This window comes from Zeus faber (genome assembly GCF_960531495.2).
Source record: "Zeus faber genome assembly, chromosome: 10".
Classification (NCBI taxonomy): domain Eukaryota; kingdom Metazoa; phylum Chordata; class Actinopteri; order Zeiformes; family Zeidae; genus Zeus; species Zeus faber.
This window is the reverse complement of record NC_137199.1, coordinates 25,466,077-25,489,101: the sequence shown is the minus strand read 5'-3', so window position 1 is coordinate 25,489,101 and position 23,025 is coordinate 25,466,077. Positions and strand designations below refer to the sequence as shown.

The 23,025-nt window shown below is 43.4% G+C and overlaps 2 protein-coding genes across 4 annotated transcripts; one reads left to right on the top strand and one right to left on the bottom strand.

The window, feature by feature from the left end:
- Positions 1-5,129: 5,129 nt before the first annotated feature.
- On the top strand, positions 5,130-11,524 carry atp1b4 (ATPase Na+/K+ transporting subunit beta 4). The gene is made up of 9 exons (XM_080007744.1): positions 5,130-5,339; positions 5,573-5,639; positions 6,295-6,511; positions 8,040-8,168; positions 8,291-8,395; positions 8,909-9,108; positions 9,849-9,905; positions 9,991-10,083; positions 10,218-11,524. The coding sequence occupies exons 2-9, from the start codon at positions 5,577-5,579 to the stop codon at positions 10,377-10,379; spliced, it is 1,026 nt and encodes a 341-aa protein (XP_079863870.1). The 5' UTR covers positions 5,130-5,339; positions 5,573-5,576; the 3' UTR covers positions 10,380-11,524.
- A 2,168-nt stretch (positions 11,525-13,692) lies between these two features.
- On the bottom strand, positions 13,693-22,090 carry lamp2 (lysosomal-associated membrane protein 2; the record flags this gene model as incomplete). Of its 3 annotated transcripts, none has more annotated exons than XM_080008283.1 (9): positions 22,020-22,090; positions 20,704-20,819; positions 19,708-19,918; positions 19,428-19,589; positions 19,041-19,246; positions 18,469-18,588; positions 18,313-18,367; positions 18,055-18,225; positions 13,693-13,835 (listed from the first exon to the last, which is right to left on the bottom strand). In XM_080008283.1, exons 1-9 carry the CDS (start codon positions 22,063-22,065, stop codon positions 13,693-13,695), a joined length of 1,230 nt encoding a protein of 409 aa, XP_079864409.1. In that variant the 5' UTR covers positions 22,066-22,090. The 3 variants fall into 3 exon arrangements, with proteins under 3 accessions (XP_079864409.1, XP_079864411.1, XP_079864410.1); XM_080008285.1 differs by having other exon boundaries at positions 19,443-19,589; XM_080008284.1 differs by lacking the exon at positions 13,693-13,835 and adding an exon at positions 14,504-16,753.
- Between the last annotated feature and the right edge of the window lie 935 nt (positions 22,091-23,025).

Genomic DNA, 23,025 nt, shown 5'->3' with positions numbered 1-23,025 from the left:
TAATGTATCTCATAAACCTATAAATAAACAAACAAAGGTAAGTGCTTTAACTGACTTCAATTGCTACACATTTTGGTTGTAATTGTAACAAATCTTTGAGGCATCTGGAAGGGAACCCGAAAACACCAAAATAATGAAAACGTTTCAACACACATACACAATAAATACATGTATTATGTAATTGCTTATGGTTATTGTTACTAGTAATTATCATTCAGGAAGTTTGTATACATTGATATCTCTGCCATGTCTATACATTCTGACAGTGATGGTATTGGGTTTTTATTTTGTAGAACTTTCTCTGGTGCGTGTCAGTTGTCCTGAGAAGCATATATATATTTCTATTTTATCCAGTTGTCTTCTGGTAATACTTTAACTTAATTATTTCCAAACATAATAAAGTTTAATAGTAATAAAATAATACGCGGAAACGTGGAAACTTTGTATGGTTAGGAGTTTGCATCTTATATTCCTTTATTTAAAGTTCAATCGCGACTATATCTGTGTCACTAGACTGGAATGCTATCATGTGATCTGTGTACTCCATCAATTTGCGCATGTGCGCTGTCCGTGGCGACATCTTGGTGAGGTTGGAATTGTTGATCACAAACTTCGTCCACAATAATGAACCGATAGGGATGAAACTCTAACAACGCCATGTTGGAACTGCCCCGCATGCAAATCGTATTAAGATTGTCTGTGGGTTTGTCGGATCCATGACATCCAGAAAGGTCTGATGTCAGTCACATCTTGAATCTGCACATGCCACCATCTTTTATCCACCTGGTCTGTGACTGCGGCGGATCCATGACATTCATAGACTACTTACTGACATCAGTTTTTCATTAACAATAGCAATAGGGCTCTCACCTTTCCGGGGACTGACCCCTAATAATAATGGAGAATTAATTATTCAATAAGCAATTGATGTATTTATTGCCAGATTCATTTATTGATGTAGTTACTTGTGGTTTTATTTATTTATGTATTCATTGATGGATATAATGAGTTATTTATTAGTAAGTCACTCTGGGTCCTCTATTCTCAGTGAAGTCAGTCATGTTCTCTATCACACATACACGCACACACACACACACACACACACACACACAAACCTTTGAACTACCTTGCATTACAGCTACTGAGGATTTTAAGGTTGTACTTACATGATAGTGCAGTCATTTAACAGTATAAAACAGTATAATTATCCACATACATTTATATTCTGAAATATTCTGAAATAAATAAATATTCGGTATTTAATTCAGTATCATAATTTTTTGGCCTTTATTTCTGAAATTTCACAAAAGAATGTTTTTAAAATTTTGGGAGTGGTGATATGAGAGCGGTACTATCCATTTTAATTTTGGGTGACGGTTTGTTGAGTGGGTGGCGCCTCCCTCCTGAAGCCCCTAGTTCTGTGAGCCAATGGGGTTTGAGCACAAGTTCTAGTTTATATGAGCCAAAGGGGTTTGACCCGGTTTATCTCTGGGTTCTGTTGTATTAAGTCTGTAAACCTTCACTAAATTCACCTTGTCAGTCCACCAAAATCTGTTTCTGAACAAATTTGAGGCGAGAAATAAGCAATCCAGTTGCTGAATGTTCACTCATATTAGATCTACAAGCCTAATTTAAAAGTTTGTTCTGAATTTCGTTGCCGTGCTTCAAGCTTGTGGGGGACACCGCACGCGGGGATCTTTTGTTTCATGTAAACGTTGGAAAATAAAATAAATACATCCACAATAAAAACACACTATTTTTTTATTGGTTTTGTTTGGAGAAACGCACAGTGGATCGCGCGCCGCAGCCTACACTCTATCTATCGCATACTTTATTTGGAGTGAAAGAAACACGTAGCAGAATTATCTTTTAAATACTTACATTTCCATCGTCTGCAGTTTGTTCACGGACAGCTGTTATTACCTCCTTTCTTTTAAAAGACTTGTGCTGGTCTGTAAGTCGACAGAGCAGTTCACAGCTGCGCTTGTTATTCTCCAGCCCCGGCTGGACGTGCTCAGATGGAGTGCGGTTCTAATTCTACCGAGGCCCTAAATGACGTAGATAAGGGCTGCAAGTCTGAACGGCTTGTTTCAGGACATGTTTTGTGAAATAGACGGCTCACAAAAAAACTGACGGAGTGGTCTTATTTCACAGTGTTACGACTGGCTCCAATGCCACAACAAAAGGAGGGACACAACACCGGGTCAGAGCTGAGCAGAATGTGTTTATTTTCAAAACAAACAAAAGCGGTAAAGTATCAAACGAAAAGCTGAGGCTGGTGTCAGGGAGTTGAGAGAGAGCCTGGACAGAGGAAGGAGCCACCTTTTTTTTTCACCTTTATTTAAATTCTACTCTGGGGGTTTTCTAATAGTATTTTTCCATTACATGTCTGACTCATATATAGTTTAATGTATTTATATAAGATATTTATATATACTTAATATTGTCGGAGTGGCACTCCGTGATGCTGTAGCCATCTGCATCTCACCCTGCATTTACATAGGACTATTGGCGTGCTCCATTTGAACTGGGAAGTCAGAATTTCCGAGTTCCAAGTCAGAAATTTAAACTGGAACCCCCCCCTCTCAGGAAAAGTCGGAAGACCCTCACCAACCCCAACCTCAAAATCTAAGATGGTTGCTCCGTGCATAATCATCACGCGCATGACCGTAATACCTGTTTTAAACACGCAACGACAACTGTATTCTCATTAATGGCGGCGGGTTTGGCTCCAGTAAAAAAAAACAACCTGCCAAAACTCGCAGACTTGCAATACGCGTTGGACCATGCGTTGCACACAATCCACAAGCTGCACATGACTTGATGTGTCCCAAGAAGTTCTCCTATGATTGGCAGACGCTGTGGTGGAATGAGGCCTTCTGGCTTGACCTGCACAACTGGCTTTCCCCCAAACTGTGTAAATCCCTTTCTGAGAATGCCATTACTTTTGGCTGATTTTGGACAGGATCCATGTTTATGAAAGTTAAACTTTTATTCAGTGTCTTTCACAAAGAATGTATTTTGGATATTAAATAAACACATGAAAACCAAATTAGCAACAGAATTTGAATTCATAATCGATGATAATGATTTGTACAAAAAGCCCTAGGCCTTTTTTTGTTGTCTTCGCATCTGTTCCATTGTTTGTTATGGGTTTGTGAGACTTTGAAAGCCATATGGTTTGTATATTTTGAATCAGCCTATTAAAAAGAATAAGTTACGTGGTCTGTCGTTAAGAGGCATTGGAACCTTTCACCTGGACCCGTGGCAAAGGTGCACTTCACCGAGGATTGAGCGCACCCCCAAGTCAAAAATGTGCAATGACAATTTGGAGAGGGCACAATACTGACATACTACACTTTTAAGGGCATAAGATAAGATAAAATAGGATAACATAAGACTGTATTAACCCACAATGTATTAATAGCAGTATTTTATTTATTTATTTGTTTGTTTGTTTGTTATTATTTGTTTATTTATTTATTTTATTTTCTTGCTTGCTTGCTTACTTACTTACCTTTTAACTTATTAACATTTTATTTATTATTTGCTTATTTACTCATTCACTTACTTATTTACTTATTTATTTACTTATTAACTTACTTATTTACTTATAAAATGTTTACTTATTTACTTATGTATTTACTTGTTTATTTATTTATTCACTTATTTAGTTATTCATTTTCTTGTTTACTTATTTACATATTTACTTATTTATTGACTTATTGACTTATTGACTTAGTTATTTACCTATTTATTTTTTAATATAAAATGAAATAAATGCTTATCTTCTGGTCACGATAGGGAGGGGTTTATGTATTTATTTATTATTTGTTTGTTTGTTTGTTTATATATTTATTTTATTTTCTTGCCTACTTACTTGCTAAACAACTTACTTACTTTTTTACTTATTTACTTACTTATTTACTTATTTACTTATTTACTAATCTACTTTCTAACTTACTTATTTACTTACCTTTTTACTTATTTACTTATTTATCAACTTGTTTATTTACTTATTTAATTATTTACCTATTAATTTACTTATTTAATTATATAATTACTTAGTTATTTACTTATTTACATTTTTCATATAAAATGAAATACATGCTTACCTTCAAGTCACGATGGGACACAAAAAACACAGTGGTGGAATAGCAGGCGTGGGTGACTCATATATGGATATAGATGGAAAAGTGCTGTACATTTATTCATTTGAAGTCCAGTTACCAAAGGACCACGTGCTGCATTTGTTGCTTTCATACATTAATGCTGTGTGTGTGCAGTAGGAATAAGGCACCCCGGCTTGACTGTAAATGTACTCTTCCTTTTTTATTAAATCACCTTAAAAGTCAGTGTGTACGAGCCCGTGCACACCAATCACTAACGGAGGTTGTGTGTGTGTGTTTTTTTTTTTTTCCATGACGCAATTTCTCTATTCATGTAAAGAAAGGCCCTCGGAGGTCTCCCTCACTCCCTCACTCCCTTTGCATTTTCACTTTGGGGGAGAGGGAACAGTGCGTGACTGGAGTGCAAATGCAGCGGGATGAGGACTGAACTTCAAGAGGCACCCCGGCTTGTTTATACATTAAATTATATCATCATTATCATATAGCACATACTAACACATCACCAAAACTTATCCATTCATTCACTACCAAGTAGTTATTTCCCTATTGCACACTGCACATACACATTCTGTTGTATAGGCTACTTTACAGTACATAGCCTATATACAGTGTATATATATACATAGTTACATATATTTTTCTCACGTTTTACTTTCCAGTATGCATATATATTTTTTCTTGAATTCTCTCTATTTTTTCTTAATATATTTTTTCTTTCTACTTGGTTTGGTACTGGCTTTGCAGTTACCCCCTTTCATCATGTCACTGCTGAGAGATCAACTCTAAATATTGTTGTCATGCCATTATCTCAGTCTAACGAAACCCAACTCAAAAGACAATGGCGGCGAGCAGTGCGTGTGCAGAATACAGTGCCCTGCATCGGCCCTTGCCATTGCCAAAACTTCTTTGGGGGATTAAAAAAAAAACACACCACTTTCTATCCCACCCCCAGTCCCAGTCCTCCCTCTCGGCATTCATTCACTATGGTGCGCGCCTAGTTGAGAGGACCTTCTCAATGCCCGGCTCCTGTTGCCTGCGTAAAAAATTCTAATGAAATCCCCAGACACTTTTTGACCAATTGAAAAAAAAAAAAAAAAAAAAAAAAAAAAAAAAAAAGAAAAGAAAAGAAAAGAGCATCCATCCTCCAGTGATCAAGAGGGTTTGGACCGATTTAACTGCGTTTTTTTACTGAAAAAAAGGAAACTTCAGGTATGTCCTGCTTTGTTAAGCCATCCAGTAAACTTCTAAATGATGTAGATATAAATTCACCGTTCACCTGCAGCTGCTCGGGGGACGGTTTGTGTTGCTGTGGAGCTTCAGAGTTGCATGGGAAATTGAATTGTTCTCTGGAATTGACCAACTTTTCCGTGCATGTGTCGCTTTAATGCATTGCGGGGTGGTGGATGTGATTGGTTTAACAAGTACCTTTTCTGTCTGTGAAGAATCATGGAGAGCAATTCCACAGAGGGGGGAGCTGAGGAGGCGCTACTTAAAAATCACCCAAGTCCAGTAAGTCCATCCGTCAAGGATGAATGGAGTGCATACGATTTCCAAAGCTTAATTCGTCAATGAAAATGCAATGACATATATACGCATAATTAGTTGAAAGCACAGTTGTCATTCACTCGAGACACCAATGGAAGCATTAGGGCTTAAGGCGCAGAGCTATAGTGCATAAAAACAGGAACGTGTTTTCATCCAAAGTCACTTTTCCAAAGTATAACTTCAGAGCAAGGAAGTGACATTCCGGTGACATTTTGAAGTTCCCCATTGTTCCTTGGGGATCTGTGCTGGCTTATGGATGCTGAGAGTGGTGCGTGTAACATCTGGCTATCAGTGACCCTGTTTGCAGCTGCTGCCCCGAGCAGGAGGGTCTGCTCAGTGGAGACCAGCTCTCCCAAAGGGGGCCACAAAGGTCATCAGTGGATATATAATTTGAGGGAGGGGGGAACAGTATCGTCAGTGCAATATTTTGTGTGTGCGGTGGAATAGGTATTGTCCAGTCGTGCTTGTATTGGTGTCATAATTGTGGCTAGATTCTTGCAAACCGCCGCTGCGATGTTATAAAGAAAGGCAGAGTAGAAAAAAGTCAGCCATTAAGGTTATCTGTAAAATGGGCTCAGTTTCCTTATGCTTTTCCGCTTTTGTTTGTTCATTCAACCAGCCTCACAAAGGGATTCACAAGCAAGGTCATGAATTGGAGGAAGAGCAGGAGGAACTGGCTGAGCACCAGCCTCTGGAACAAGAAGACCTGAACTTTGAGAAATGGAAGCGCAAGCCTTTACCCAAGAGGACGCTCCACCAGAAAATCGACGACTTGAAGACATATTTATGGAACGCGGAGACCAACGAATTCATGGGTCGCTCCGGGAAGAGCTGGAGTGAGTTGATCGTGAGAGGGTGAACGTTTTCTGTCTTCTTTTGGCCAGGGAAACTCAAATTTTATGCATGATACTACTGAATATTTCACAAAGACGAGTGCTATACAGTTGTAATCCGCCCAGCGATTCAGAGAAAACCTGGCGTTTGAACAGCTTATCCTTTTTTAGAAGATGCACATAGGGGATGTTTTATGGAGTTAGGATATTTCACTCCAGTGAACTAACTCGGTTAATTGTCAGTGTGTCTGTGTGTGTCCTCAGGCTTAATGTTTACATAGGTGCATGGACAGAGCGGTCCCGACAAAAACAAGACTGCCTGGGGACACGTACCCAGTGGGAGTTCACTGCTCTGGGCCTTGCACTGGCCAGGAATCACATTCCTCATAAATCTTACCCTGCTCTCCACAGCCCATTTCCCAAAGCCTCGGTGACCCCGTTGGTGACATTAGCACGCTCACAGCCACACAGTTGCAATTTGACACGTAAAGATGCAATGTTTTTTTGTTTTTTTTTCCTCCAGACAGCGATGCTAAATGCCAAATAAGAAATTCAGCAATTGATTCAGACAAACCATCTTGGCTGATGCGAATGCCAAAGAGCAGTTTGATGAGTCAGTGACGATTGAAGCGGCCTCTTGGTATTTCACGTCGCTTTTTTTGAGGGCCCTCTTCCAAGTCCGCTTTAGTCAGCGACTTCCTCTTTGCACCGTACAGTAAGATTGCTTAAAATAAGCCGCAAGAAGCGTCTCATTGCGTGCACTGAAACCCACGGACAGAGACAGCGCAGGGCTCCTTTTCAAGACGTTGTCATCATGTGCGCACACTTGTGAAGGAACGGGGCCCATGTGTCCGGGGAAGAAAGGGGCCGAGTTGAAGCCTGTGATGTGTGGTCTGTGAGAGGAGTGTGTAAGAAGGGGCACAATATGAGAGTGGGGTGATTGGGGTTCCTTGGAGCTGGCCGGGCCTCTATGGCTGCAAAAGACCTTCACTACGATGGCAACCGGAGGTTCACTGTGTTCCTGGGTGAATAGACAGCTGGGAGAATTCTCACTGAGCCCAAACAGAAAGGCCTTTGTGGCACCGGGGACGCAAGGCTGGCTGCAACCAGTCCCCTGTGAAATTGCACTGCACAGCAAAAGCCATTTAATTTAGGGCACGTTTGTCTTGATTAGTTGCTAATGGACTGTTAATTGAAAATTGCAGAACAATACCAGTTCTCAGGGTCTCTTTGCCGTGGAGTTCTCACATCAGATCAGCGCTGTGGGTTTTGTAGTAAGATGATGGAAGTGACTTCTCTCTTCCCAGACGGCCATGCCACACGGTCCGATTTGTATGACCGAACAAATTAGCGAGCGTTCTGAGCTTTTCTGTGCAAGGGCAGTAGCCGGGCGCGTGAGTCGAGACGGGGGGGGGGGGGGGGGGGGGCGCACTGTAAAAGCCACACCAGCAGTCGCAGTCAATTTGAGTCGAACGACGACATCGTTTTCCTGTAACTTTGCCCCCGTTTTCTTTTTCTCCCCTCTTCTCAGGTCTCATCCTCCTCTTCTATGCTGCACTTTATACGTTTCTGGCGGCCATGTTCGGGGGCTGTATGTTTTGCCTGATGTGGTCCATCAGCCCCTACCACCCGACCTACAATGACAGAGTGATGCCACCTGGTAAATTTAACCTCCGTCCCCGTCCGCTCCCCCCTAGCACCTTCTTTTCCCCCTGACCCTTCTGTCGGTTGGCTCTACCGGAGTCTCAGCACAGTTGACTGTCTGTGGTTCTCCATTGGCAGGTATGACGATGGCCCCACACCTCGACGGCCATGACATCGCCTTTAACGCCTCTGACCGCAAGTCCTGGAAGAAATACGCAAAGTCTATGGACGAATATCTCAGACGTGAGTCCGATGCATTTCCCATTCAGACGCATCAACGGCATTGCCGCTTGGGTTGTGGACACCTTTTGGCGTACGGTGCAACATGATGGGTCTTCCTCGGGCTCTGTTGCAATAAGTGGGTGCACAGCGAGTTAATCCTCGTGACCTGATCTCCACTACCATTGTCTATTATTTCGTCTGCCCCTCGCAAGGCATTCTGGGAAGGGGAAGCCTCTTTGTGGGTAGGGTGCTGCCATTCAGTGCCGTTTTTTTTTCTGTTTTTTTTTCTTTTTTTTACTCTGCTTTTGTCAAGCTGGCTTAATCAGAGGCCTGGATTTGGCAGGGCACCGCAGTTTCTTGCTTTATTTATGCTCTCCTCCCCTCCTCCTCTCCTTCCTTCCCTCCCTCCCTTCCCTTCTCCCACATAACCACCCATTCACATTCTCTCTCTCTCTCTCTCTCTCTCTCTCTCTCTCTCTCTCTCTCTCTCTCTCTCTCTCTCTCACTCACGCACAACTCTCTTTTTACATCCAGCGTATAATGATGTAGTTCAGGACAGGAAGAACATCGACTGCCCACAGGAAAGGTACTTCATGCAGGACGACTTGGACGAGAGCGCAGAGCGTAAATCGTGCCGGTTCAAGAGGTCTTGGTTGGGCGAGTGTTCCGGCCTCCGGGACCCCAACTATGGCTATTCTCAGGGAAAGCCATGTATTCTCCTTCGGATGAACCGGGTAAGTGCAGCTTTACTTGAAGGCAAAAGTGTGCTGTACTACCCTGTGTTTGGTGTCTGTGTTTTCCCTTACATGCAGCTGCATTTCGTACCTGCCAAAGCAACTTGTCATTATCGTTTCAGTTTCTTCTTCTCAACGTCACCTCAGAACACAACAATCACAATAAAAAACACCCAGAAACTCAAAAAGGTCACGCAGGCGTCTGGCTGGGAATAATTTGTTTTGTCAACGCAGATTGCCTTTGCATTATAGTTGATTTCTAATACATGAGAAATGGGTCTAAATGCTTGAATGGTAGGTGTCCTAACAGATTAGGAAATAATTTTAATGATTTTCGTGGTGGTTTGCTATTAAGGAATGTAATAAAAAGATCTTTAAACCCACGGGTGCAATATTTAACTTTTTGCAGTATTTATTTTTATTATTTATTATATTTATTTATTATTATTATCAGTCAGTCTAACATGACAAAAAATCAAATTATATTTAAAAAAACCAAGAAGTAACTTCCCATGGCCTGATTAAAACAACAATGGCCGAGATTTGTAATTTTCCTCATTTGTAAAGGCTTAGGTGGTCACTTATGAGTCGAAACAGCTCCTTTTAGAGTGATTGTACACATTAAGGAACACAATCATTCATGACACAATGAAACACAAACATAAATAAAGTGTGCTTGTTTTACATTCATTATGATTATATGCCAGTCTTGTCTTTTTTTTTTTGCCATTTCTTTGTAGATTCTTGGATACTTACCGGGCCAAGGAAAACCAATAAACATCACTTGTGGAGTCAAGGTACAGTAGCGGTCAGCACTAAGTTTCACTTTAAACCTGAACCGGGAGGGATGACTCGCGGTGATGTGAAGCGTCTCTCTTTCAGAAAGGACCTCCAGAAGCCTTGGGAGACCTCCACTTCTATCCCAAAAGCATTTTCGACCTGACGTACTATCCCTACTATGGCAAGCTCAGACATGTGAGTGACGGAGGCCTCTCCATAGGTCTCCCATGTCCACGCGTGATTGTTCCGGACCGACTGAATGATGATCCGGATAGGCGTGGCCGATGCTGAGTCCACATTTTTTTTGTGTGCACGCGTCTTGTCTCTAGGTAAACTACTCGGCGCCGGTCGTGGCCGTGCGTTTCGCGGGTGTCCAGTACGACGCCCACATCCACGTGCAATGCAAACTCAACGGCAAGGGCATCGTCAACGACTCTCCCACCGACCGCTACCTGGGCAGCGTCACCTTCTCCTTGGAGGTGGGGGCGTAAAGGCGCTCGCTCAGCACACTGCTCCCATGACAATATGAGACGGGAAAATGTTATTTACAATATCTCATTGTGTTGAAATAATAATAATTCACGTGAAATAAGTCCATTTCTTTCTCTGCCCCACTTCTCTTTTTCACCCGTGTACCCCCCCCCCCCCTCCGTGTGCCTTCTGATTGGAGAGGAAATTCCTCAACAATGTTTTTATTTTTTGTAACATAGCCTAGATCACACGTCTGTATTCAAATTTCCTGATGCAAGTTTTCTCCTTGAGACGGCGTGCATGTTCACACACACACGACACAAACATTCATTACATGGAGACAGTGCTGAGCACGAGACAAGTAGAGTCAGAATTACCACTGAATATCAGATTATTTTATAATGATTAGAAGGATTAATCCAACTAAATTTGTACTATAGAAGGCTTCTTTTACACACTGCCCAATAGTTACTCTAGCTATGCAAATCCAAATGAAACTATTAATAGACATTTAGGAAACGTGTTGTTTGGCACATTTGGTATGACTTCAAAGTGTATACTAATTTCTTTTTCATACATTTCCAACATTTGTATATTTTAAGGTTTCAGAGAACTACACATAGGCTGAAAGTAGGACATCGACTATACAACACGGTGAAAACAAACATTAAAATTACTGCAAATCCTCTATTGTTATTTGAATAGGTCGGTATTATACATTTAAGACACAGCGCCATAAGCCACTTCTTGCCTCCTCTTTTGTAAAAACATCTGACTGCTTTGATGAAAACACGACAGAAGACTGATCAATAAAAGAAAGAGACATACTGTGAAACGGTTGCCGTTGTGAAACGTTAATTTTGCTCAAAAGGAGGTTTTCTTACATTAGAAGTGGTCTCTACTGCTCTACTAAAAACTTGATGTGCGTAATGTATTTATTCTTATCATACTTCTTATAATAAATAAAATGTTCTGACGTCCCCTGTGGTGTTCCTGAGGTTGCCGGCGGGTTGGAGACAATAAAACCTATAAAGAGCTTATTTTAAAGCCTTTGTAATGTTTACTCACCCCCGGCGCTCACACAAGCTAGTCGTGTGACCGCGTGACTTCGCCTCTCGAACCACAAAATGTTTTTTCACTCGCAACGGATGAAGGGACAACTTCTTGCATGCCGACAATGTGCTGAACCAATGATTATAAAAGACAAAGCGTCCAAAGTGTTAGTCGGTTCGTGGCCGCGCGGACGCTGGTTTACAATTGACAATAAAGCGTGTGTGACCTTTCCCCCTTATTATTTTTTTTTCTTTTTTGCAAGAAAACAGCAGAACACAACACGGTGGTAAAATGATAAGAGAGCGATGATACAAAACAAGAGTAACTTTATTTAATTTGTTCCCCACTCGAGCTCCAGGAGCTTCTTCATTTCACATTCCTCATCATCAAACAAGAGACAAGCTTTTTAAGCCATCAATCGACGTCGCAGGTTCAAAAAAAAAAAAAAAAAAAAAAAAAAGGCACACGACTTCAACCTGCACAGGTGCGGAACTGAGGTTTTACGCTCAACGGAATGCGCGACGAGGAACCGGCGAGGAAGATCGTTCTCCGTCTACTCCGACCTAACACACTACTGCGCTGAAAAGCTCATGCTGTTGTTTCTGTTCCTAGAAGGTAAAGTTTCAGGCCGGGGAGGGAATCGTACCGGAGCCAGGATTTGAGTAAATAAACCACCGGTGAACAATATTCTAGCATGCGCTTTACGAGACCTGACTAAGTCGTTTCATCCGTGTTTTCCATGTTAGTCAATGGAGACTAAACTGCTAATACAATGAAATATCATAATTTTGGCCAAAATGTGCTCTCGCAGTACTTATTTCAAAATATTCCCTTGCTAATAGTTTGAAAGAAATGTCCGTCGTCGATTCCCTGAGAGGGGACTTAACATTAGTTAATGATAATACAGCCATCCAAAAGTCACATCTTTACAAGCGATCTGACTGCTGATAAACATCTTAACAAGTTAGTGTCCCTTTCATTGAGCTGCAACTTAGTGAACATTTTTGCAAAAAGTACAATTCAACTCCAATGTGCGTTTTATAAGGTGCAAGTTATTAGAAGGGAATAGGCCAATGGGGAAATAAACAAAAAAACAAAAAAATACCACAAAGGGTTTGTGGGTTAATAACGATATTGGGTCTGAATTACAATGCAATTTCAGAATTTCTATTAGCTTGCTCATACATTCATAATATTGTTATGAAATCACAAGTCGTCAAAAATCAACATCATTCATTCTATACAGTATTTTACACATATATGTTAAACATCACATGAAGCCAAAAATCAGGGCGGGCGGGTGGGGTGGGGTGGGTTTAGCCTCTTGGAAGCTTCTTTAAAAGGGAGTGAGCAGCTACCGAGGCCATCAATTTATAACATGCAGTCTATAACCAAATAATACAATATTCATTATCAATTTGTTTTGGTACTTGATTCAGCCTTTGGTGTCAAAAACAACAAATGTCATGGAAGTCACTGTTGGGACGCTTTGCTGGGGTCGATTTTAAACACTGTACAAGGACTGCTGAGGTTATTTTGGGGGGAGAGAGCAGGGAGCAGAGAAGAAAAAGAAAAGAAAAAAGGGAGCGAGTGACCGTATGGGCGGGGGGAGGGGTAGAAAGGGGACACTGTTAAGGGGAGGAAGGGTCTCCGAAGCAGTGCGGCGGGGCAGCGAGGGTCAGGGGCGAAAGCGGCCGGTCGGGATTATACCGACTGGTAGCCAGTGCGGCTCTTCCTCCGGCCAATCAGGTAAGAGATAAGCACGAGGATGATTAGGAAGCTGAGCGCCACGCCCACTGCGATGGGCACCAGAAAGCTCAAATCAGTGTCCAGGAAGCATTCCTCAGCTGACGGAGAGAGGAAAGAGAGAGGAGACAGGGGGAGTGGGTTAATGGCTGTTGCATCGTATTGTGTTAGTGACGGTCGGGGTGGGGGTGGGAGGGAGCTGCGAAACATTTGCTCAGGACCCAGACGGGCCCCAGCTGGGCGATGCAGATCAATAGCACGGCCCTTATGTTCAGTGAGATAAAAGCAGACGTTCAACATCCCCAGACAGCAATCAGCGACAGCTCAAACACATTTCGCTGCTGTAATTACATATTTTGCATTTTGCACAAAGCGACTCGTGGAATATAGACAATAATTTGACACAGAGCTGTGAGAAGGCATCATTTATAAAACATCAGGCAGACACAGCATCACTGTTTTCTTTCAGAATTAATTCGGGATCAACCCGTAACCACCAAAAGCGTTATTTTTTTAGTAGGGTTGAATAGAAAATTAGAAGGACTCATAGCCAGTGGCTAGGTTCCGCTTTCTTCCAATGAAATAGGCCAGTAGCACAATAAGAATCAGAACGACCAAGGCGCATCCGACCGCTATGGGAACAATGAAGTTGTCGAAATCACTCGGGCATTCCTCCGCTGGATGAGAATGAAGAGAAGAAGCAAGTGAATATTTCACAGGTGTTAACAGGACAAGGAAATAAATGACAAATCGGTGGTAGAGACTAGTTCAGCCCTCCCCGCTGCAGAACATCGACTCCACAACATCAAATCCCCGTGACGGATGAGCGATTTAAGAGGCAAAACTTTAAAGAACATTGAGCTCTTGTTAAAACTGCGGATGGGCAAAATGTGGCATACAGTAATCACACCCACTCACCATGAAATAAAACCACGTCTTGTCATTGGTCTGCCTCTCCGCGTCCAAGATGCTAAACAGCCTTTTGACGGCGAGTCTCGAGTCTGCTTTCTACACGGAAGAATCTTCCACTCAAAAACTGTGATTTGAGCGCTCGCTGTTCACATTTACTCCAGAGCCTCAATATCTGTTTCATTGCTAAGCTGCTAATGTGTGACATCAGTTCCTCACAGCTTGGGGGGGAAACTCAAGGGTTAAGAGGGTGCCGAATTTTCTGGTCGTAGCCTTAAACATGGAACCTAAATAAATGTGACAAATAGAAGGCTAAGGAAAGAATAATTCATGGATCCAGGACCAACAAACTTTAAAAAAATATTATACTAAAATGGCCCAGTGACACACAACATTCAACCCTATTTATTATCGCAAAAATAAAAATCAAGTCGGCTTTAGACACAAAATAATTGATTTTTATTGAGATGGTCTTCCACCACAAATTCCCTTTGCTAAATGGAAGTAACAAACGGAACAACTCGAATCTTGTGGAAATAAAAATAAAAAGTACTGCATAGTGCTCAAATGCTATTTAACAACAAATTAAACCAAAAAACAAAAAACATAGTAAGAACTACTATTTAAGAAACGGAAAATATGTAAAATGAATGGTTCTAACAGAAGCTGTCACACAGGTGCTACAAAGCCATCCCAACTGAAATGAAGGCAACAGAAGTCATTTGAAGCTGATAAATACATTAGACGGTAACATAATCACAAGAAAAATATAATAAATGCTCAACGTGGAGCTATTATTCAGACAAACACACAATTTATCTTTGGCTGAGGATGCACTGGAAAACATTTTAGGCAATTTCAATGAGGAACTTTGCTGTCAGGGGCTAGTGCCATGGACTTTCAACAATGATGAATAAGGATAAACCCCCTAAAAACGTTCGTACAAAGTTCCCCATTAGCTTCGCCCAGGAAGTTGCCCAGGGCATCGTCCGCCTCAAGAAAGTGAGTGAAAGATTTGATGGTGTGAGCCGCCTTAAAAAAAAAATTATAATTTAAAAGGCGGCCTCAGTCGTGTCCCGTGCAGAGCGCCGGGAGCCTCGTTCCAGAGCTCGAGTCCCGACTTTGCAGCTCTGGAGCGAGGCTGGAGCGCAGTTTTATTATAACGAAACAAAAACACTGATTTGACAAAAACACACAAAAACATTAAACACACTACGCTGCCTTTCCGCCCTCATGGTGCGACATGCGCGCGTTTACCAAACTTTCACCAATTCCACTGCACCCTTCAGGACGTAAGACGACCGATACAAAGACGAGGTTTTTGCTGTTTCGAGATATGTCAAAAATCGAAAAAAGGCTTTCGTGCATTTCTATGTAAAACTCATCTCCGTACACCTGCTCTGCCGCCACACCGAAAGCATAGAGCGCTAAAGAGCCGTCCCTTTTCCAAATCTAATGCCAACACGGAGGATACGCGCGTCAGGCTTCTGATGCACGTCCTCCGACTTCATTTTGAGATGATGAGATTTATGCTCATATAATCCAAATCGGACACTTTGAAGGGTTGTTCGTTTACATTTTAAAAACGATGAAAAAAATAATCATAATAAAGGCTGTGTTCCATAAAGTGTCGTCATGTTTTCACCTGCTCTACAGGAGAAAAGAATATTAGACGTTAAAAATAACGGTGAGTTTTTTCCCCAGACCCAAGAAGGATGTTTCGACTGACTTCCTTCAGTTTGTTGAGTAATTGTTGCATACATGTGGTAGCGTTAAATGTGGGCGTGGGAATGAAAAAAAACAAAACAAAAAAAAAAAACAGAAATGAATGGACAAAAAAAAAAAAAAAGGGGGGGTCTAAAATGTGCAAAGGAAAAAAAAAGGAAAAAAGAAATCAAACAGAAAAACCAAAAGGAATGTCTGCTGGAGGAGCGAGTGCAAGATCTGCTGCAGTGACAAAGGCACAGTCAAAACGATCATGAAGAGAATATTCAAAAAGGGGAAATTCAAAAACACAGGAGCTGTTTTAAAAGAAAATCTGACATTTGCACTAAAGGCCGTGTGGCCGTGTACATTCATTTCCAACTCAGATCACTTCATTTAGACTAGGACTCACAAATGAAGTGTAAAAACAACGGCCACTGGATCTTGCACTATCGTTCACAAAGATGAAAAAAAGGGGGGATAAATTAAATAAAATAACACAATCAGAAATAAAAAATAAAAATAAAGAAAACAATGAAACAATGAGAAAAGCAAACACAGACATACGGGAACAAGTCCTGGTCCTTAAAGATGCTGATAGTGTTTTACACTGCTTTGACGTTTAGCGGTGACATTTTGAGACAAATGCAAGGCGTCATTCCCCGCGTTATGTTCTAATCAGGCTTTTCCAGCTATAATTTACTGTCACTGCATGTACCCCACCCTCCCCGCCAATAGTTTGTAGAGATTTATTTTACAGCTCTGATTAGGTGCAGACTAACAATTTGCCATAAGGACCAAGCTTAAGAACCCTGTGCATATGGGTGCATGACGGCCTGGATTTAAAGGGTCTGGTATCCAACATAGGTCTTTCTCCGACCAATCACGTAAGCGATCACTACAATGAGAATCAAGCCAGCCAGGGCGGCGCCAACAATGATTGGAATTAGGATGCTGGCGTCATCCACAGAGCATTCATGGGCTGCAGATAGAGAGAGAGGCAATCAACAAGTGCAACGGCATAATCCCCGATCAACACATTTCAGAGACGAGAGACTACTGACTAGTTATGGGCTGGATTTGTAACACAGACTCCGGGTAAGCTCACAAAGTAAGCAGGCTGTAGTTCCGTTCCCGGTGACGCATTCCAGGTTTGCTTTGGTTTAAATATACACGGCTTGCATATGAAATAGATGCGGCGTATGCCTGTCATGGTGCGCTTCTATTCAGCCGCTCTGAGTCGAGAGCATCTGGATATGACGGCACATCCAAAATGCAATTGGGTGCGGAACCGCCCCCGGAAACACCATTTACTGGGGGGGGGGTTATATTATAATATATAGTTATATAATATATATTGTGCTTATATTGGCGACAGGCTGTGGACCTTCTTTTCATTCAGTCGCACAATAAAAATAATGACACAAATTAGAAACGCTACAAGAAATGAACGACATCTGCCATTTACCAGAACTTCATGTGTGAAAAGTGAAAACCTCTTACCACTGTCCGTGTGCAAGTCCTAAACTGTCCGCATGATAAATGAAGCATTTTACTATTTAACTCGGCCGCTGGTGCAAGTTACGTCCCCTTCGCTGTGCTGTGGACCGAACGATTGGTCATGGTTTATGAAAGCTAATGAAATAGTGGGAGGTGGTTTTCAGGGGGCATTTTCTTACTTCAGTTTTTGTCTGAAACACGGTAGAGCGTCCAGACTAACTTTTGACTGTTTGTACGCAACCGCAGGGGCGCGGCCATCGCCTTTACTTCCCAGTCCCAACACTTCCACAGCAAACAAAAAGCCTCTACATGTGACTGCACTGCACAAGTTGGCCATGTGCTTCCCCATGCCTGGTGATTGAGGAGCTATTTGGCAGCTGTCCAACAGATGCAACCCCATGATAAAAGGTCATCTGGGTAAATGGTTAATAGTTACATGGCGTCACATGATTCGTGTTGCACGCCTCCTAACTTGTATTTAATCAGCATTTATTTTTTTTAAGTGAAGCAGTGACAGACCAACAATAACCACGGTGCTACATATGGAAACTTAAAAAAAAAAAAAGGAAGTTATTTTCAAAATCAAAGCAGCTTCAGCAGACACCTCCACAAAGGAGTTGAGTTATCACTTAAGCCCTGTTCACCTGGGACTGCCATTACCTGGGGACGCCATGGATGTCCAATTTCATGAAGCTGAGACTCCACCGAGGGGTTAAGTGACACAAAACAACAAGACGCTTGGTTCGGGGGAAAAAAACAAAAAAAAACGCCAAAGTGACCTACCTGTGCTGAAGCCCCCCTTGCTCACTCCGAAGGGCTGCACCCGCATGTCGAAGGTGAAGAGGGTGAGCGAGTCGGTGATGTTGTACACCTGCTCCTTCTTACACATGTAGGAGCTGCCGACACTGGCCGCCCACAGCGTCAGGTTGTTGTTCGAGTCGGTGAACGCCGCGCCTGTGAAGAGCGCCGCGGCGTGAGGACACGTCGAAGTGCGCTGTCCGGTTCATAAAGGGGGGGGGGGGGGGGGTCGATCCTACTCACCTGAGTTTGGCTTCACGGTGATGTTCAGGGCATGCAGGTGGAATTTCTTCGCCTCCTGTGTGAAACATAGCAAAGGAGAGCGAAATGCTACTTCAGCGGTCAGAGCCCACACGCCCGGGTAACGTATTTAAAGGAAAATTGGAATGAAGAGCTCACGTTAATGAAGGTGAACATCATGGTGATGGTGTCAGAGGTCAACACCAGGTCACTGCTGTTGGCGCTGCAAGACCCCCTCACTTTGGTGACATTGGGCTGCAGGTTCATCTCCACGTATTTCTAATCAAGAAAACAAAAAAAAAAGGTTGGGGGGGGGGGTAATAAATGTAAACAGACTGTGGATGACACTCTGCATAAAGAAAACTGCAGTGTATTAAACAGTCCACCCAAGTAAATCCTTAACACATCATTATGTTTCCAACAAAAATACTTTGGACTGCAGAGCCGACTGCAGCCATTTCGTAAAATTCCTCGACTCTACAACCAAATGTTTCCATCCAATTTGAACTCACAGAATGTATGCAAATGCCGGAAATGAAAGAGGAATAAAAACGCAAATTAGGTGACCCGTTCAGCTGGTTTGAGGCAAATCTAAACCTAATATAAGCTTAACACACCAAAAAGCAACCAATTCAATTGTTAATGGGAATTATTTGGATGACAATAAATTGTCGACTAAACTTCGTCGACTGTGACAGACCTGCGCGACAGGCTTATAACGTTCCAAATACCTCCCCTTGCTTGAATCCAACGCGCAGGCCGAAGTCGGCCAGCAGACAGGCGGTGCTGTTCTCGTCCGGCTTGACGCTGTACTCCCCCAGGGTGGGCTGGGGGAGGGCGGGGGTCGGGGAAGGCGGCGGCAGGGTGGTGGTGACGGTGCTGGTGTGAGTGGTGGGCGCAACGATGGTGGTGGGCAGGTCGGCGGCACACGATGTGACTAGAAAAAGAAAAAGAGAAAAAGAAAAGCATTTGTTATCAAAGCAACAGGGACGACGGGTGTAAACTAACTGCTCGCTAACTCTGGTGCGATTACTTCTAATTGCGCGCTGTCCCCGCAAAAAATAAACTAAATAAAAATAAACAAGTGCACATGGAACGGCATGTGACCCAGTACTTACTATTCTCACTCTTACTGCCGTTACTCACAAACGCCTGCATGAGCACGTTCCACAGAGTTTGATTGACATCCCCCGCCTGAAAGAATTCTTCGCTTTTGCAGGAGTAGCAGGTGTCGATGGCCACGTTCCTGAAGGAGTCCTTCAGCGTCACTGACACGGTTTCTAAAAACAAACGCAGATTCATCACATTATGTTAAAAAATAAAAATACAATTTAAAAAAAAAAGGACAGCACCCGCGTCCCCGGGCCAGTTATCGCGGCGGCGACACTCTATAGTCACCGTTGGATGTGGCGTTGGGGAAGAGGGCGGAGTCGTTGAGGTTGTAGACGAACACGGTGGAGTTGGCCTGGTAGGTCTGATCTCCCTTGGTGAACGACACGCTCCAGGAGTTTCCGTCTCCAAAACCGAGCCTTAGCGTGGAGCTGGTGTTGTCACACGAGCTCCCGTCGGTAGAAACTTGCTCCGGAAGTGTGAAGACGGCGGTGTTGCTCTGAAAAGTGACAACGTTTAATTTCATCATTCGACACAAGTAGTGTTTACAAAAGGCAATATAACAGATCTACTAGTGAGCATCGCACTAACATCAGTGGAGTAACAGGAACTGAAATGAGGTAGATGTATCGCAACTTCTATTTCTGGTTTTTGAGGTAAACAGAAGACAGGTTGCTCATCTTACAGCAATGCCAAACTGACAGCCAAAATCTGTATTCCTCAAATAAGAGCAACAGATCAGGCCTGTCTGACAGTAGTTCACATCTAGGATTCCAAAGCGTCCATGACAACTTATTATCGGTGCAGCCTCGCCTGCCAAGTCAACAGAACTAGACTATGTAGCCTAAAAAAAAAAATACAACAAAAGTTCCATATCAAAATGTATCACTCTCTACAAAAGTATCACAGTCAAGGAGGGCCTGGAAAAATGGACCAAATCTCTGGGGTAGTGCACTCTCTACTAATGGCTGCTGCTGGTGGGACGGACAGTGACAGTGATCTTTGACAATTACAGGATGTTCCACAGGAAAAATGAGAGTGTGAAATGCTGAAGAGCAAGAACCTGGTGGCGTTGTTTTAACTGCCTCTGCTCTCCCTTATCTGCCTTTCACAAGTTCAAGTTTCAAGTTCAAGAGAGTATACATACGTGCAGTGAAATGTCATGACACCCGGTGATTACGCGCAATGAGCCCTAGAAATACTAATAAATACTTAAATGCGCGCAATCGACACGAGGTGACACTAAACCGTGGACACACACACACACACACACACACACCTTACCTCATTTCCAACTACTTCATACGTGACCGAGAAGTTCACCATCAGATTTGCGTAGAGGCATAACTTGTTGTCAGTGCCATTGACCGACACCTCAACAGCACGTGTCAGTTGGGTTCCTGCCGCCAAAAAAAAACAAAAAAAAGGTAATAATAATGAAACAACCTTCATGCTTAGTTATTCAGACTGAAGCCAAGACGGCCCTTTCAATAGATAGGTGTCTATTAATGTCTCTTAATATCGGCATTACTGTCATTTAGTGACATCATGGACCGGATCATTTACTTCATCTCTGCGCAGCAGGTGAAAATAAGCTCTACTGAAGATGAGCTCAATCTGATTTGTGTAGTTGTGTTGCAGCAAGTAAACTGGTCACTGAGAGCGACGAAAACAATCATTAGTTTTGACCTTGAGGCGATAACCAACACAGCAACATAAGACGACAGAAACTACAGGGACCAAACTTCATGCGCCGTTTCCCAAATGATTTGCGGATGGAGAGCGAGGGTTACAAACGGTGATGTCAGTCGTTCTGGCGACTTCTGGAACGGACGGTGAAATCGAAGACGGGGTAAGCCGGCGGTGAGCTCCGCTCCGCCGGGTTAAGGACGCAGAGACGCCGTAAAAGCTGCGGATTACAGAGCGCGACTCCGCGTCACGGGTCAGAGCCCCGGCGTGACGTCACGCAAGCCCTGTCAGCCCTTTGGAACAGGGGCGTCACAATCGGAACGTTGCAGTTGACAGTTAACTGTTACGCAGGTTATTGTGATGGAGGATTTAATGCGACTGTCCCGTTATAATGGAGGCACGAAACACGACTAAGCGCACGTCGACCTGCAGCAGAAGGGCTATTCATTAGCAGCTGACGATGGGAACGTAAACACTTGGGCGGACCATTGATATTTTATTTGTTGCGACATTTCTATCGGTTTTAATGTTTCAATTTGGTTGCATGTGGAATTTGGAACGATTTTTTTTTTATATAATAATCGCGATCAGGCGATTTATATAACAATTGTGACGGCTCTATTTCAGAATAAATTAATTCAACTCCAAAGCCAGTGAGAATCATTCAGCCGCCACGTCCCAATAACAGCCTTTAAATCGAACAATAAAACGCAGCTTTTTTTCCATTTTTGTTTTGTGAGGATCACCGCAGCTTTTTTTTTTTTTTTTCCCCCCAGCGCTTAGCCGCGGAGCCCGCTACAGGCCCGGAGCCGCACGCAACTTCCACCGCCCAACTTCTCGCAACCAAACGCCGAACACCGGCGGGCGCTGGGTGAGCGCTCGAGTCGCGCAATCCCCAAGACGCTACCTACCGATTCCGACCCCCACGAGCAGAAGGAAAAGTGCGTGGCGGACCATCTTCCCTGCGCGGAGTCACCAGCTGAGCCGCGACAAACAGTACCAGGAAGTGGAAGTCATGTGACGCGCGGGTTGGGGGGGGGGGGGGGGGGGGGGGGGCGTGGCTTCAACGCCGTACTAGCCGGAGCGCTCGCGCGGCATTCGAGTACAGTCTAAACTCGGAAAGACGAGCGCTTCCCAGCGGTGGAGGTAGCATTTGTAGCGGATTTCCAAGGTGATACGAGGGGGGGGGGGGGTCGCCCGCGTTCGAGATAATGCACGTGACGCCACAGAAACACGCGGCGAATGAACCTGATATTTGAAATGGGGTCTGGCTTTGAGCCAAACTATGTAGTCTCTGTGCTAACATAGCGCTTTATAGTTCGTAGAAACCACAAGCTTGCCGGACAGACATTTGTTGCAGATGCTCGTGGTTTACCGAACAGCGGCGGTGGAACACATTTCGCTCGGCATGCGAACTAAGGAGACACCATCACGGACACAAACGTACGCAACGAGAACTTTGTTCACCTTCACCTCACGCTATTTTTTTTTTTCCTGAGTTTGGACGGTACTGGAACGCAGCACGCGTCTTTGCTAATAGGTTGCGACGCACTACGTTTGGACGCGAGCTCAGTGCGAACAGAGTTCCCTCTGGGGACGTTTTATTTCGAGGACAACTCGAACTTCGACCTGGGCTACCGCGTGGCTTTACCGCCTGGGATGCGCGTAGAGTTCACGAGCTTGTCGAACGAACACAAATTTACTGCGGGCTTCCATGTCTCCCGAACAGGGGCAACGAAACACATTTCGCTTAGATATGGGGACGATCGACTCGGAGTTTGCGATTTCCGACTTCCTCTGAATGCAGCATTAGACGAGCATACGGGCTGAAACAATAACAGAACAACAAGCGCGGTAGCGGAAAGTTGTTAGAGCGAAAATAAGAGGAAAAAGAAAAACATTTGAAACAAAGGCTGA